The sequence below is a fragment of the Crocuta crocuta genome, unplaced genomic scaffold (genome assembly GCF_008692635.1).
Source record: "Crocuta crocuta isolate KB4526 unplaced genomic scaffold, BGI_CrCroc_1.0 scaffold120, whole genome shotgun sequence".
Lineage (NCBI taxonomy): Eukaryota > Metazoa > Chordata > Mammalia > Carnivora > Hyaenidae > Crocuta > Crocuta crocuta.
Window position 1 is genome coordinate 1097434 of NW_027527375.1, and position 18092 is coordinate 1115525.

General features: G+C 36.3%; 1 protein-coding gene across 1 annotated transcript in view; it reads right to left on the bottom strand.

The window, feature by feature from the left end:
- The window catches only part of SCLT1 (sodium channel and clathrin linker 1), a 194818-nt gene that overhangs the window by 132096 nt on the left and 44630 nt on the right, over nucleotides 1–18092 (bottom strand). The window contains exons 7-9 of the mRNA XM_077767069.1: nucleotides 12411–12533; nucleotides 9333–9398; nucleotides 4364–4434 (exon numbers count right to left, since the gene is read on the bottom strand). Coding sequence (XP_077623195.1) covers nucleotides 4364–4434; nucleotides 9333–9398; nucleotides 12411–12533 — 260 coding nt within the window. The remainder of the gene's footprint in view (nucleotides 1–4363; nucleotides 4435–9332; nucleotides 9399–12410; nucleotides 12534–18092) is intronic.

Here is an 18092-nt window from a genome sequence, read left to right on the forward strand (position 1 = left end):
GGAGAGGGGGAGAGGGAGAGAGAGAGAGAGAGAGAGAGAGCGCGAGAGCGAGCGAGCGAGAGCAAGAATCTCAAGGAGTGTAGAGCCTGACTCAGGGCTCAAATTCACGAACCATGAGATCATGACATGAGCCGAAATGAAGTTTAAGTGGCTGAGCCATCCACGAGCCCCCTAAATTTCTATATAGTCTTTATTGTTCTATTTTGTCAAATTCATGTTCTTACAAATAACATTGCATTTTATTCTAGGATTTTGGTAAATTGCACTTTACTATTTCATGATGTGAGGATTACATTACCATGTTTCTCTCAGACACACATATACACGCAAAGTTTTTAATACAAACTACATTTAGGTTAATTTTAAAGATCTGGGAGACTTATTCTCATTAGAGGATTTAATCTTCCATTCCAAGTACAGCTGACCATTGATAAAAACGGGAGTTAGGAGCACCAAACCCCCCATGCAGTCAGAAAACCACATATAATGTTTACTCCCTGAAAACTCAACTACTGATAACCTACTGTTGACCTGAAGCCTTTCCAATAGCACATATAGTTGATTAAAACATATTTCGTGTGTTACACATATTATATACTGTATTCTTACAATAAAGGTAGAAGAAAAAAATGTTAAGAAGATCCTAAGGAAGAGAAAACACATTTATAATACTGCACGTATTTACTGAAGAAAATCTGCATATAAATGGACCCATGAAGTTCAAATCTGTGTTGTTCATGGGTCAACTGTGCTGATCTATTCCAGTGTCATGGCTCTCAACACTGTTCTTACGTTGAGCATCAAAAATCTCGTACCCTAAGAGGAGATCTCAACTGAGCCACTTGCTAATGGTTATCACCATTAGGATTTCCAGTAGTTACTGCAAACTCAATACAGTTCAAATTGCCCCCTCCCCACCATCTGGCCATCTATACATAGACTTCTCAGGTCATTCTTCCACTTGCTTGTGGAAAAAAACTTATTAAGTCGCCATTGATAACCTCAATCTTTCTGTTACCTCCATTCAATCTATCAGGAAATCTTGAATCTACCATATAAAACGTTAAAAACAAAACAAAACAAAAACGTTTCCAGAGTCTCACCACATCTTACCAACTCCTACTGCTACCTCCACAGTTCTAGTCAACCCGAGTCCTGTTGCAGCTTTGGTTACTGCAATAGCCTCCTCACTGGTCTCTTGCTTCCAATTTTGCCTGTTTACAGTCTACTTTCAGTATGACAGAGTGATCAATACTATTAAAATATAAATCAGATTGTGTCACTCTCCTATTAAAAACCATTCCTATTTCATCCAGAGTAAAAAACCAAAGTCCTCACAATAGCCTCCAAGGCCCCGTATCACCATGTCTCCCACTCTCCATAATATTTCTGATTTCATCTTTTACTACTTTCCTCCTCGTGGTTTATCTGTTCCAGGTATGGTAGTGAGACTGACTGTAAAAAATGGCCCCCAAATTCTTCCCTGTCTTTATTTACATCGTTGCAACATGATGTTGAATATCTATCTATTTCCCTATCCTGTGAATTTGGATTTACCTGGTGACTTGCCTAGCCATGAATAGTTAACAAATATGACTCAAGAGAGGCCTGAAAAGTATTTGTACACAGGGATTTGCTCTCTTTCTGTTCTTGGGAACCCTGCCATGACCAAGCAAAGAGGTAAGACTTTCCTTGTTCTAATGAAGAGACTGCCATCATCCATGGCCAATTACTACACTAATGTACTAGAAGACCAACCACCTGGCTAGAGACACATAGACAAGTATAGGAGACATCAGCCCAGCAAGCCCAGACCAGAAAACTGCTCTATTGTCACCCAGATCATAAACTAAATGGGTTACTGTTTTGAGTCACAAAGTTTAAGAATGGTTTGCTCCTCAGCAATAGATCACAGAAACATCCAACTTCCTTGCGGTTCCTAGGTACTTTTCCACTGATGTAATGTCAAGTTCTATACTTGGAATACTTTATCCCTGCATTATATTGATAATCTGTTCACATCTTTCAAGTCTTTGTTCAAACCTCAACTATTCAGTGAGGTCTACTCTGAATACTCTATTTAAAATTGCAAATCCACCACTACTATACTCCCCTCATAGCAGGAGTATCTTTGTTATTCAAGGTAGGCGCCCCCCAAGGACCATGTCTGAGTTTATGCTAATGAAGTGACTCAAGGTAGGACCCTGGACGGTTTCAGAATGGAAGCTGGGCAATGCTGGAAAGAGCAATCATGTAATTAGAGAGTTGAGACTTTGAGCCATGTGATACAGGCCCAACTTCCTGACCTGAAAGGAGAGGAAGGAGACTGGAGATTAAGTTCAATCAAATGGCCAATGAAATCAGTCATAATATTTAAATTTCAAAAGTATAGTCAAATAAAGTTTTATTCTATGATGCAGTCATTCAGAAATATCATTTTAAAAGTAAATTTATTTAGATTTAAAACAAATCATAGGCATATAATAAAATCTATGGACACTAAAACTTAGGTGAGCTTCCTAGTTAGTGAACACAGTGATATGCCAGGAGGGTGCTGCACCCTGGTTCCATGGGCAGAAGACATGAGAGTTCTAATTTTGAGATCTTACTAGATCTCATTCAATGGGTGTCTTCTTTTAGGTGGTTCTGATTTGTGACCTTTATAATAAAATTTTAATCATAAGTATAGTGCTTTCCTGAGTTCCCTGAGCCATTCTAGAGAATTACTGTGGGAATACTTGCATTTGCAGCCAGTTTGCCAGGGGTGTGGTTGCCCGGTGATCCCTGAACTTGAATCTTAGTGAAGGTTATCTTATTAGGGATTTTGCTCTTAATTTGTGGAGTCTGGACTAACCATGGTTAGTGCCAGAATTGCACTGCAACTTATATACTTTTATACTATCTAGAATTTTCTATAATGGACTTAATATTAGTTTTATAATTAAGACACTTCCATTTGGAAAAAAAAATCTTGGGATTGAATAAATACTATTTTAAAATGTAAAATCAATAACATCAAAAGAAATAAGGAGGCCCAAATATTAGAACCCATAAATAGAAATGTCTAAAGGAAAAGAATGTAAATTTATTTAAATTAAAAAGCTGATAAAGGCATAAAATTCTGTAAAATAAATTATTTTTAAAAAAGCAAAATATTATTTTGTGGGGCCAGATACATGATGGGGTAAAAACAAAATAAATAGGAAGGTTCATTTAACAAACAGAACCTTACATTTTTTTAATAAAATGTAAATATATACTACAATTGAAAGATATTTCTAAATGACTGCACCATAGTGCAAAACCCTATTATTTTTAAAAAAATTTTTAAGGTTTTATTTTATTTTTGAGACAGAGAGAGACAGAGCATGAGAGGGGGAGGGGCAGAGAGACAGGGAGATACAGAATCTGAAGCAGGCTCCAGGCTCTGAGCTGCTAGCACAGAACCCGATGCAGGGCTCAAACCCACGAACGTGAGATCATGACCTGAGCTGAAGTCAGAGGCTTAACTGACTGAGCCACCCAGGTGCCCCGCAAAACCCTATTATGATTATACTTTTGACTTTTCAGTATTATGATTAAGGGGAACAAAAAGTAAAAAAGAAAGTTTTGGTCATTTGGAGCCCAGTGCTGGGCTTGATTGCACCAACCCCAAGAGCAGGATGCTTAACCAAGTGAGCCACCCGGGAGTCCCTAAAGTTGCCTGATTTTTTAACTCTACTGGCTTTCTTGTCCTTCCTCCCTGTTCCACTTTCCCACTCCCCTACTGGTACTCCCTGGTATTACATCTCAATAAACTATATGCTTTGACACCCTTTTCTCAGGGTTTGCTTATGGGGAAATAAAAAGAACAAACATGCAGAAAAAATTTTCCTAAGAGAACTGATTTTCTTCCATAAGCACTGGTTTTACCATCATGGAACATCCAGTCATGTATATATTAATAGTTGCCTCTCTAATTGCCTTGATTTCAATCTGCCTTGAGAGAAGGTTAAAAGGGAAGAAAGAAAAATCATTGATGGAAAAATTATGGCATCATCACTTGCTCTGAAAACAATTTCTTTAAAAATTTATTTACCTTGTGTGTGCATGTGTGTGATGTGTGTGTGTGTGTGTGTGTGTGTGTGTGTGACAAAGAGAGAGAGAAAGAGATAGAGGGCGCGCGCCAGCCTAAGTGTGTGAGTGGAGGAGGGGCAGACTCTACTCTATCAGCACGGAGCCCAGTGCAAGGCTGGAACTCATGAACCAAGAGACCATGACCTGAGTCGAAATCAAGAGTCAGAGGCTAACCAACCGAGCCATGTAGGCATCCCTATAGAAAAATAATTATTAATAAAATAACAAAATTCATTTTGGAAAATACCTAAGTTGTTTTCGGAGTTGCTCAATTTCCACGTTTTGTTCAGTTACTGTTTTCAGAAAGTGTTGGTTAGTCTGCCACAAGAAAAAAAAAAAGAAACATTCAGTATAGAACACTTAAAACTACATCTTTAAAGATTAACGATAGGGCATATAAATAGAAAAAATTAAGTCATGATAATGATTAGTTTTTGGTGGTAAAATATAACCTTGGCAAAATTTCCTCACCATTACTACAGTAGTGGATGCCTGCTTCACTTCAAACTATGTGTATCTGCTTTTCTGTTTAGATCTTTCCTTGAACATTTGAACCTCCTTTGTTCACTTAACTGAACAGAAGGTGACAGGTGTTGCAGAATTCATGTCCCCGGTCTGCTCTGGAAGAGCCTGATAACAATGACTGAAGAGAACTGCTGTCTAAGTATCTCAATCTCTTATGCCCCATGGTGGAATAAGCCTGAGTACAAAGGCTTCCAGAGTTCATTGGTAGGATTCAGTTTCAGTTACCCATGGTGTTAACTGCCATGATTGTTAAAAATCCTTTGGCTGCCTTCATTTCCTTCCCAATCTCACTTCCCCATTCCCCTACTGGGGCTCCCTTGTATTATCTTCTAAATAAAATGACATGCTTTAGAATCCTTTTCTCGGGGTTAGCCTGCAAAGGAACCTGAAGTAAGATATGCAGCAGTTTTCCAAGTGTAGAAAAAACTTTTTTAAGGGAACTGATTTTCTTCTTTAAATGTTGGTTTTATCAAAAGGCACAAATCACTATTCTTATCATCTTTATCTATATGCCTTATAGGCAAAGTCAGACTCTAGTTACTTCAAAACCCATAGTCTTGATTTCAGTTTCTTCCCATCCCAACAAATCATACATACATCTGTCCAAATGCTTCTCGCCAGAGCACTTATCATTGTGTTTCTATCATATTTTACTTAATTTCGTTGTCTCTTTATTTATTTATTTTTAAAGAAAGTGCAAGTGGGGAAGGAGGAGAGAGAGAGGGAGAGGATCCAAAGCAGGTTCTATACTGACAACAGTTAAGCCCAATGTGGGTCTTGAACTTATGAACCATAAGATCACAACTTGAGCTGAAGTTGGGACATTCTACCGACTAAACCACTCAGATGCCCTATTGACTTCATATTTTTATTTAAAAATTTTTAAAATGTTTATTCATTTTTAAGAAGCAGAGAGAGACAGAGCACAAGTGGGGGTGGGGCAGAGAGGGAGACACAGAAACCAAAGCAGGCTTTAGGCTTTGAGCTATCAGCACAGAGCCTGACACGTGGCTTGAACTCATGAACCGTAAGATCATGACCTGAGCCGAAGCTGGACACTTAACCGACTGAGCCACCCCGGTGCTCCTCGTATTTTTAATACACTATACTATTTCTCTCTGGAATGAGAATTCTATCCTGCCGTCATTTATCTGTTCACATCCTATGTGGTCCACTCACTTTAAGTCAGAAATAATTGTTTCCTTTCTGCATTTTGATAAAAATTTTATATGCACTTTTACAAGGTACATCACATTATATTCAAATACTAAATTTAAAATTCATATATTCCTGGTGAAAATATGAATCATTTTTTAAAGAGCACCTTCTCCCAGAATTCCCAGCAAATTGCACATGATTTAGTACATTCTAAGTACTTACACCTTTAAGGAATAAATGAATGAATGCCTCCATTGAAACATGGAAGACTGCAGTCTGAAGACTGCATCTTTATTTTGGGAAGCAGACTACTACAGACCAGAATTTAGTGTTCCATTCACATACCACAATTTAAGAGACCAACTATCACACACAGGGAAAGAAGGCTAGAATAGTGAAAGGTAGGTAAAACATACCATACCAGAATAGTTAAATAAACAAACAAACTGGGTGCAGCATTGGGCATGAAATGGTAAAGGTATAACGGTTATATGCAAATAACTCAAGGGTTGACTTGAAGAAGTAAGCTTGTTCTATGTTACTCCAAAAGATAAAACCATGTATCAATGGGAGGAAATTTATGAAGACTTTAGTTTTCCAATAATCAGAATTCAAAGGAACAGACTCTTTGGGGAAGTGATAAATCTCTTACAGGGAATACCTAAAGCATAGGCGAGCTGATCATCTAACTGAAAAGCATTTAGTGAAAGGTGCCTACATCATTTGAGGAAATAGATGACCTTTAATATCATTTCAAATTCTCTTGGGAAGCTATCTCAACAACGTCAGTCCAAACTGATTCATAACTCTGAATTCTTCTATATCTATAATGTATCATTTATGTTTTATTATATACATTGTCTTGGCATTAATATAATTAATGCTTGTGTCTTTTATCAATTGGGAGCACCTTAAAGGTAAGTGATGTAGAGCAATTTGGAGAAGTATACATCGAAACTGTGAATTATAAAAGGCTAGTGCTGGGAACTAACACACCCGATTTGCTAGCAAGCCTAGCAGAGTGCAGAGCTCAACAACTGCATGTGAATATGGTTTTGGTGTTCTGTACTTGTCATTACAAAGAAAATTAAACACTATATTAATATTCTAGAGTTTAGAGATTCATAAAGATCCAAGGAAGCATACCTTTCAATCATCAATCATGATTATTTCATATGTCATCCCTGTTTTACCAAGTAGGATAGGAGTTTGTGGATAGATGCACATTTCTCTTGCAACCTTTAATAGTGAAAGGAACTTAATACGCAATTAGCAAATATTTTTGGGTAATTTTATAGAAATGAACAAATACCAAAAAAGAACATGATTTCAATAAAAAGAACCTCTAGGAAATGTGAACTACCATTGTATCTACATTTGTAATAAATAAATATAAACTTGTACTTTTGTGTTTCATTCACAGCAGGGGTTTCTACCTTCCGTATGTTACAAAGGTGCCCTGGTCATGAAAGATAATTACTTCTTGTATACTCATCAACTTATTGTACATCTATAGGGTCCTAGTCCATTAATCAGTTTATTATGAAATCAGGAAGTTTTTTAATGGAAACTGCTTGATTTAAAAAAAATTTTTTTTAATGTTTTTATTTATTTCTGAGAGACAGAGAGAGAGTGAGAGAGCGCGAGCATGAGAGAGCGAGCAGGGGAGGGTCAGAGGGAGAGAGGGAGACACAGAATCCACAGCAGGCTTCAGGCTCTGAGCTGGCTGTCAGCACGGAGCCTGACGTGGGGCTCAAATCCACGAACCATGAGATCATGACCTGAGCCAAAGTCAGATGCTTAAGCAACTGAGCCACCCAGCGCCCCAAAACTGTTTGATTTTTAAAGGATATTTTTCTTCAAGTTTGATTTTGACTCAAACTTGCTCCTGTGCCTATGCTCTGAATGCACTTTGAGACAACAAAATCTTTACAATCAGTTAGCTATGTCTCTTCACATTTAGCATCTTGTTTGATACACACCCAATAGGTACATTAAGAAAAACTCTTAAGTTTTAAAATTTCTTTTTACCATTTTCCTTTATTATTTAACCACCAGGACAGTCTCTTCTTTGCTCTTTATCATACAACTCTCTTTCATCCATCTTGTCACTCTTTTATCACTTTTATTATACACATAACTTCCTATTCCTAGTTTTGGCAAAGATCTATGAATTCTTCTTAGAAAATTTTTAATGTATTTCCTATGAATGCTCAAATATTTGTTTTCCATGACTTTTATCAGAATGATTTTAGGTTGTTCATAATAAAATAGGAGCTCTGTGGCATAAGATACCAAAGGATTATATAATCCCTGAAATTCTAGGAGATATACTGGAAGAATAAATAATTGTGATGATAAGTTAAACTACTGATTTCATGTAGAAATATGATTTCCTAATTATGGGTATTAGTCATTTAGTTCTAGAGAATTTTAATGCTATTTTTAAAATATTTAAGAAGTTTGTTATCAAAACTTGAAGTGATTAAAAGAAACAGAAGTGAAATAAGCAAAGTTTATTTAATAATTTTTTACATGGTTAAAGGAGAAAATTTTGAAAGGTAGAAAAAAATTGGATAACTTACTTCTGATGGCACAACTCCACTTTTAAACAAAGCCATTTTCAGTAGGTATATTGAATTAGCAAAGTAAGCAAAATGAAGAAAGGAAAGAGAGGAATTACCTGGGATGTCATAATTATATTACTCAACAATGAGGTAAAATAAAATTCTAAGGAAGAAAGGAAAAGAAGGAGACAAAAGAAGAGAAAAAGAACAGTGAGAGGAGAAAAAAGGTAAAGAGTAGAATTAGGAAGGCTAATTACATTTCTTTTAGAAAAATATTAAAGGGAAATTTAGATGTACCAGATAATACTGGTATCAACTAACAAATGATCTTTAATGTCCCACTATTTTTAAGAAACTGGTCTATTAATTTATTTAACAGTTCTACAATTCTTATTATATACCTAGTAGTGTGCTACATGAAACGGTAAGAATGAAGCGAGAGAAGGGTGCCTGGGTGGCTCACTTGGTTAGGTGTCCGACTTCACCTCAGGTCATGATCTCATAGTCTGTGAGTCTGAGCCCCATGTTGGACTCTGGGCTGACAGCTCAGAGCCTGAAGCCTGCTTTGGATTCTGTGTCTCCCTCTCTCTCTGCACCACCCCTGCTGTGCTCTCTCAAAAATGAATAAACATTAAAAAAAAAAAAAGAATAAAGCATGAATCCTACTCTTGAGAAGATCACAGTATAGATTACTCTCAGGAGATCCTACCTAGTACCCTTAGGATAACTATAGGATTAGGTGATACTTCAGAGAGATGTTAGCTTTAGATCTCCAGTAAGTACTGTGAACACTGTCATGCTATTGAATGTGAAAGAGAAAAGATAAAGAGAAAAGAGGATTGCCTACTTATTTTAATTTCACATAACATAGGCTTTTCTGTTATTGTTTTATTAGCATAAATAATATTTATAGTGACAATTTCTAGTTTGTACAAACAAGTACACTAAATGCATATTTTCACTTACCATTTCTATGTTCTCATTAGTAACATGAAGTTGCTTGGTCAGTTGTTGAAAATTGGTCAGTTGATCCTATAGTAGGAAGGTAGAGGTGTACATAAATATCAGTCTGTTTACAACAGACATTCTACATACATACAACCCATATGTAAAATTAACCTAAAATCAAGTCTAAATTCATTATGCCTAAGTTTAGATAAAATTAGTTGTCTTTCTTCTGTTATTGTGTGAATTAACAGTTGAAGAAATAAGATAAAAACTTTTAAAAATGATTACAAAATTAAATAAGATGGCAAAGTAGAAATGAATATATTTATGTAATACCACTATGTCTTTTACTTTTTACCAAGTTTTATTTTATTTTATTTTTTACAAATAATTTATTGTCAAATTGGTTTCCATAGAACACCCGGTGCTCATCCCCACAAGTGCCCACCTCCATGCCCATCTCCCCCCCTCCCTCCCACATTCATCAGTCCTCAGTTTGTTTCTCAGCATTCAAGAGTCTCTCATGGTTTGCCTCTCTCCTTCTCTCCCACCATTTGCCCCTTTCTTCTCCCCCACGGTTCTCAGTTAAGTTCCTCCTAATCCTCCTATACGTGCAAACATATGATATTTGTCCTTCTCTGCCTGACTTATTTCGCTTAGCATAACACCCTCAAGGTCCATCCATGTTGCCACACATGGCCAGATTTCATTGTTTCTCATTGCCAAGTAGTATTCCATGGTATAGATAAACCACATCTTCTTGATCCATTTGTCCGTTGATGGACACTTAGGCTCTTTCCATGTTTTAGCTATTGTTGAGAGTGCTGCTATGAACATTGGGGTACATGTGCTCCTATGCATCAGCACTCCTGTGTCCCTTGGGTAAATTCCTAGCAGTGCTATTGCTGGGTCCTAGGGGAGTTCTATTGTTAGTTTCCTGAGGAACCTCCACACTGTTTTCCAGAGGGGCTGCACCAGTTTGCATTCCCACCAACAGTGTAGGAGGGTGCCCATTTCTCCACATCCTCACTAGCATCTGGAGTTCTCTGTTTTGCTCATTTTAGCCACTCTGACTGGCATGAGGTGGTATCTCAGTGTGGTTTTGATTTGTAATAACACTATTTCTAAAAATCTGTCTATTAGTAAATAGATATGCTAAGAGAGACACTGCAAAACTACATGCAAACCTACTCAAAACCTATAATATAAAATGCTGGCACAGGAATTATTGTCCCTCTCTCCCCTTTTTAAAATTCTCATGGCTTGAATTTTTAAGTTATGTCATTATCTGTTATGATCTTATTAAACACTATATGTGCATGGGACACAAAATTGGAAGGGGCTGTTAAAATGTTGGATGACAGAATTAAAAACTGATAGATAACTGGGGAAATAAGGACAAAGTGTTATTTGTAAAGTCTTGTACAAAAGAAACTAACTGCATAGCTATAGTACAAGAATAAAGGTAAAAAAAAAAAATAACATAAGACTTAGTTGATTGACCTAAATGAGAAAAACAGCCTTAAAGAACTTGCTTATATTAGAAATGCTTTCTAAATCTCAGCAGTAAAAGCCTTTTCTTTTTGATAAAATGCTATCCATTTATCTATCTATATACACATACCCATACACACACACTCAATTTTTTTTTTTTTTTTCTGAGAGAGACAGAGAAAGAGATGGGTGAAGGAGGGGGTGGGGAAAGGAGAGGGAGGGAAAGAGGGAGAGGGAGAATCTTAGGCAGGTTCTATGCTCAGTGTAGAGCCCTACATGGGGCTTAATTCCACGACTCTGGGTTCATGACCTGAATGAATCAAGAATCAGTCATTCAACCTACTGAGCCACCCAGGCGCCCCCACACTTAAATGTGAGTGTAGTTGGCACGCAATGTTACATTAGTTTCAAGTGTACAACCAACACAGTGATTCAACTTCTCTATACATTATGTATGGTTCACCATAAGTATAGTTACCATCCGTCATCATACAATGCTGCTAAAAAATCACTGACAATATTCCCTATAATGTGCCTCTTATTCTTGTGATTTATTCAGTCCATATCTGGAAGCCTGTATCTTCTACTCACTTTCCTTCACCCATTTTGGCCATTACCCCCACTCTCCTTCCCTCAGAGGTAAAGGTCTTATGGCTCAGACTACATATGGGTTATTTGCAAACCAGGGAATATATAGAAAATCATTCTGTAAGGTGCAAAGCATCACATAAGCATTATTATGACTCCTTTAGGTAAAAATTCCCAATTATGATGATAATAATAGGAACATTCTTAAACTGGAATTTGAAAAGTCCATAAATAAGAATTTAAGAAAGGCATGATAACCAATGTATTTAAACAGCTGCCTTCTGAAAACCCAGAGAAAAGGAATCAGAATCAGATACTCCACAATTGTCAATGTTCCCAGCAGAAAAAGAATCAATGGAAGGATAAAGGAAGCAAATTTTTCAATGGAATGGGTAGTCTTGTGAGATGGTAAGTTCATGTTAACAGAGGTATATAGCAAAAGCTTAGATGTGCACTTTGAAAGAATATAAAAATCATTCTTTCTTTGAATAGAAAGAATGCCTTAATAATCATTAATATCTCTTCCTATTGTACAATTCTAATCTGATTAATTTATGCTAATATACTTGATACCTATCTTACAGGTCACTTTAAGGGTGTGAACATTTTCATCTTATATGGTATCATCATTATATTTGAGTTGTCATTATATTTCTTCACTGGCCATGAATAGTTCTAAACTATTCATGGTCTAATGAATAGTTTCTGTCTTAAGCCAGGTAGGAAATTAACAATATAAAAGCTTTGGGGGTCCATTTACACAGAATCATCTTATAGCTGCTTCTTAGAACTAAATACAGCTTCTACTGCAAATCACATCATAAAAACCTAATGTACACTAGGCACTGCTTTGACTACCTGTCCAAGAAATACCTACCAGCAAAGATCTATTTCATGTAAATAACACAGTGGGCACTTAGGCATTCCTCTACAAAACTGAGTTTCTCCAGAATGAAGATAGATAAGAAAAGTATGAAACTTGATATACGAGAAAACTATGAAATCCAAGTTTACCTTTTGTTTTTGACTTTCAACTACATGAATCTGGGCTTCAGTCATATATTCCTGGTAAACTCTCTGAAGTCTATCCAACTCCTGAGAAACAGTCTGCCAGAGTTCCACAGCCTGAGATTTTTCCTATAAAGCAAAAAGAATCAAGAATTCATTAAATTATTAGCAGGATATTACAGAGCACAAATGAATCAATATTTTTTACAGGATGAACTCTTGTATATAAAGTCACAAAAATGTAAACAGAACTGTGTAAAGACGGTATAGTTGTACTATTTTTGATGATATGCACTTTGTATTTTTTTTAATCTTTTTTTTAAGGGGGGGAGCAAAAGGGGGAAAGAGGAAGATAATCTCAAGCAGGCTCCATGCTGGGCATGGACGCAGCACCTGATTCCATGACCCTGAGATCATGACCTGAATGTAAATCAAGAATCCTGACATGCAACCGACTGAGCCACCCAGATGCCTTGATATGCACTTGGTATTAATAATAATTTAGAGAAGAAACCTAAAGATGAAATTCCTTATGTTGAAATTTTCTTTTTATTCAGATTTCATAGCTAAAATTTAACTGTTTTTTTTTTTTAAATTATGTTTATTTTTGAGAGAGACAGAGCATGAGCAAGGGAGGAGCAGAAAGAGAGGGAGACATCCAAAGGGGTCTCCAGGCTCTGAAATGTCAGCACAGTGCCTGATCCAGGGCTGAAACTCACAAACCTTGAGATCATGACCTGAGCCAAAGTCAGACAATTAATTGACTGAGCCACCCAGGGACACCAGCTAAAATTTAACTCTTATATCAGAGATACATGGTTAAAGCACTACTTTTGTTCCATAAGAAAATGTCAGCCTTACAAATTACTAAAGAAGGAAACTGCCCCTGACAAAGTACAAAATTTTTTTGAGATTGTAAAAGTAATAAATATTGTAGAAAATTGGGAAAATACAGATAAAGAAAAAATAAGAATTACGTATAATTTTTACCGCATAACAGTAAATACTGCTAGCATTTAGCTATAATCATCTTTACAAATTTTGGATATATTTATGTTTTTAAATGTGATTTTGAAAGAGAATTTTATATTTTTGTTTTTTTAAACAAAACCAAGAATCACACAGTGCACTGTTTGTATTGTACTATATTCACTTGACATTTTATAATCTGAGTTTTCTTGAGGCATTAACTATTCTTTCAATATAGCAATTCTCAAAGTGTGATATGAGGACCCTGGAAGTCAAAATTATGTTAATAATATGAAGACATTATTTGCCTTTTTCATCTTCTCATGAATGTGCACTCAAGTTGTCCAAAGTTTATATAATGTGATGTGTGTTTTCATCTCTGATGGGCACTAGAATGCGCTCTTATTCTCCCATTTATTTTTTTTAAAAATGTGTCAGTTTTAATCTATAATATGATATTGATAGATATATAACCCACACACAAAAAAGAGCTCTTCTAGGTTCACAATAATTTTTAAGCATCCTAAAGAGGGGTCCTGAAAACAAAGAGGTTAAGAAATGCTAAGTTAGCAGGTACAGAGCATAATTCTCTTTTTATTCTCTAAAAAGAGAGATGGAAACAGGTTTTGGCCATTTGCTTAGGGCCCCTCAGCAAGTTGTTGACAGAGTGTTTGTTTCTGAAGACCAAACTTTTAAATTCCAGGTCAGAACTAATCTACCCTGTTAGTTTTGGTAATAAGGTAACAAGGTATAGTGAAAAGATAAGCATTTTAAGAAGATAAGGAATAAATATTTAAAGTAAATAGAAGTTATGAGTTTTAAGGAAACTCATAACGGAGGTATAACATGCATTCAGAAAATATACAAATCATGAATTTAAAAAAAAAAAATTTTTTTTTTTTAATGTTTTATTTATTTCTAGGAGAGAGAGACAGCCTGAGCAGGGGAGGGTCAGAGAGAGGGAGTCACAGACTGAAACAGGCTCCAGGCTCTGAGCTGGCAGTCAGCACAGGGCCCGACGCGGGGCTCGAACCCACGAACCGCGAGATCATGACGTAAGCGAAAGTCGGACGCTTAACCGACTAAGCCACCCAGGCGCCCCCAAATCATGAATTTTTAAAAGTGAGTGCCTCTACTATGTAACCAGCACCCAGTTCAAGAAACAGAGTATTGTTACTAGCACCTAGAAGCCAGATGCCTCTCTCTTCAGAAAACTGTATTCCCCCAAAATAACTATCACCCTGGCTTCTAACATCATTAATTAACTTTGCCTAAAACTTACATGGTTTTAAAATTTGTAGACAAATAGGAGTCATAAGACTTGGATTTAATCCCTGATTTCTGGCTACATGATCTTGGACAATTCATTTCATTACCTTAAGAACATCATCTTTTCAGTAGAATGGTCATAAAGATACCTCATAGCCTCAAAAGGCTGCAGTTTTATAAACCTGCATGATGATAAGAATCATTTGGACAAAGAGTTAAAAAAAAAAAAAAAAGCAANGTAGTGGTTCTCAAAGGACTAGCAACATCAGCATTACCTCAGAACCTGTTAGAAACCCAAACTATTGAGCCCAGACTTTTTGAATCAGATACTTGGGAAAGGGAAAAAATAATCTCCATTTCAATAAGCCCTTGGGTGGTTATAAAGTATATAAAAAATTGAGAACCAATGTACTAATATGAAATTTTTAAGTGGTATAACCAATCATATGAAAAACCACAATTTAAGTGATTCCATACTGTTAGATTTTTAAACCACTTCCTATTTTTCATTATGATATATATAATACTATAATAAACATATTTATCCATCAATTTTCACATACAGTTTACCTGTAGTTTCTTAGGATACATTCCTAGAATCTATGTGATATCCTAATCTAATTAATTGGTTAAAGGATATAAACATTTCTAAGGCTCTTACTGCCAAGCTGCTCTCCAGAAAGATGTTTACAAATTATACTATCATAGCAGAACAAAATCTCCAAACTAAAAATATTAAGATAGGTACCTAATATTGTACTAGTGTCATCAGCTCGCAAAGCAATTACAATTGCTCTACGAAGCATCTTTACACCTAATAATTCTTTATACTGCTGTTTAGTAATGATGATGATAAAAATAATAGGTAAATTTACTAACCAACGTGTATGGTAGGCATTATAATAAGTGCTTCATGGGAATTTTTTTTCTTAAATAGCTTATTGTCAATAGTTGATTGTTATTACATATAACACCCAGTGCTCATCCCAACAAGTACCCTCTCCCATGCCCATCACCCCCCTTCCCCTCTCAGCCCTCAGTTTGTTCTCAGCATTCAAGAGTCTCTCATGGTTTGCCTCCTTCCCTCTCCTCCACTATTTTTCCTCTTCTTCTCCCGCATGGTCCTCTGTTAGCTTCCTTCTAATACACCTATATGTGCAAACATATGATATCTGTCCTTCTCTGCCTGACTGATTTCGCTCAGCATAACATCCTCTAGTTCCATCCATGTTGCTACACATGGCCAGATTTCATTCTTTCTCATTACCATGTAGTATTCCATCATATAAATATACCACATCTTCATGATCCATTCATCAGTTGATGGACACTTAGGTTCTTTCCATGTTTTGGCTATTGTTGAAAGTGCTGCTATGAACACTGGGGAACATGTGCCCCTGTACATCAACACTCCTGTATCCCTTGGGGTAAATTCCTAGCAGTGCCACTGCTGGGTCATAGGGGAGTTCTGTTGTTAAGTTTTTGAGGAGCCTCCACACTGTTTTCCAGAGAGGTTGCACCAGTTTACATTCCCACAGCAGTGTAGGAGGGTGCCCATTTCTCCACATCCTCGCCAGCATCTATAGTCTCCTGATTTGCTCATTTTAGCCACTCTGACTGGTGTGAGGTGGTATCTCAGTGTGGTTTTGATTTGAACTTCCCTGATGATGAGGTACACTGAGCATTATTTCATGCGTCTGTTGGCCATCTGCATGTCCTCTTTGCAAAAGTGTCTATTCATGTCTTTTGCCCATTTCTTCACTGGATTATGTGTTTTTTGGGTGTGGAGTTTGGTAAGTTCCTTATAGATTTTGGATACTAGCCCTTTATCTGATATGTCATTTGCAACTGTCTTTTCCCATTCCGTCAGTTGCTTATTAGTTTTATTGATTGTTTTCTTTGCCATGCAGAAGCATGTTCATTTTAGTGAAGGTCCCAGTAGTTCATTTTTGCTCTTGATTCCCTTGCCTTTGGGGATGTGTCGAGTGTGAAACTGCTGTGGTTGAGGTCAAGGAGGCTTTTTCCTGCTTTCTCTTCTAGGGTTTTGATGGTTTCCTGTCTCACGTTCAGGTCCTTTATCCATTTTGAGTTTATTTTGGTGTATAGTGTGAGAAAATGATCTAGTTTCATTCTTCTACATGTTGTTGTCCAGTTCTCCCAGCACCGTCTGTTAAAGAGGCTGTCTTTTTTCCACTGGATACTCTTTCCCGCTTTGTCAAAGATTTGTTGGCCATACATCTGTGGGTCCAATTCTGAGTTCTCTATTTTATTCCATTGGTCTATGTGTCTGTTTTTTTGCCAATACCATATTGTCTTGATGATTACAGCTTTGTAGTAGAGGGCAAACTCTGGGATGTTGATGTCCATGGGCATTTTAAATTACCGTAAGAACTCTATCCAGTAAGAATTATTATAATCTCCACATATAAATGAAGTAAAGTAAAAAGACATTCCACAAGATCACAGAGAAAACTGAACAGAAAACAAACTCAATAAATTTGACCATAAGGGTGCCTAGGTGGCTCAGCTGGTTGAGCTTTCTACTTCAGCTAAATTCATAATTTCACAGTTTGTTGGTTTGATCCGTGTGTCAGGCTCCACGTGGACACTGTGCAGCCTGCTTTGGATTCTCTCTCTCACCTTCTCTCCGTCCCTTCCCTGATCATGTTTTATCCCTCTCAAAAATAAATATTAAAAGAAAAAAAGAAATTTGAGCAGAGGTTTTTTTTCCTAAAAGCTTGTGTTTCATGAAAAGAGGAATCAACACTCTCACTGTATCCTCAACAATTAGCACAATGCCTGATATATAATATACACATAATTAATACTTGTAAAATAAATGAAGATATTTCAATAGTCAAACTCTTTATGTTTATTACTTTAATGAAGCACAATAAAAATCTTTTTTCTACTATAAATTATATTTAATTTAGTTGTCTCTTCAGTTTGGATTCAAATAGTCTTCACATATACCACAAAGTTCTTTCAATCTCCTAATGGATACCAACACAATTGTATACGCTTTATCAGATGTTAAAAACAAAATGAACATGTATGGATAAGTGATAAGTAGAATTAATATTTATAATTACTGTTTGACATTATTGATTTATTAACATTTTATATTATTTAAGAATATATGAAATTGCCTAAACTCTCACTCAGTAAATGTGTTATTTTTATATCAAAGTACATTACAGATTTTGTGGGAAACTTTGTTTCTAATCAACCAGCTTTTTCCCTTTTGATTTCTCACACTTGAACCTCGTCAAATCTTCTATGAAGTGACCGATCCAAAATGCAAAAAAAACCGTCTCCAGAGACGTGAGAAAAAGCAAGCTGTAGGAGAAAGGCAAAGAAAGGTAAAGAAAGGAGGAAAAAAAGGTGAAAAATGAGGGAAGAAGTTTGGTTAAAAAAGAAAAACACAGGTAACTTTGAAGTTCTGATAAA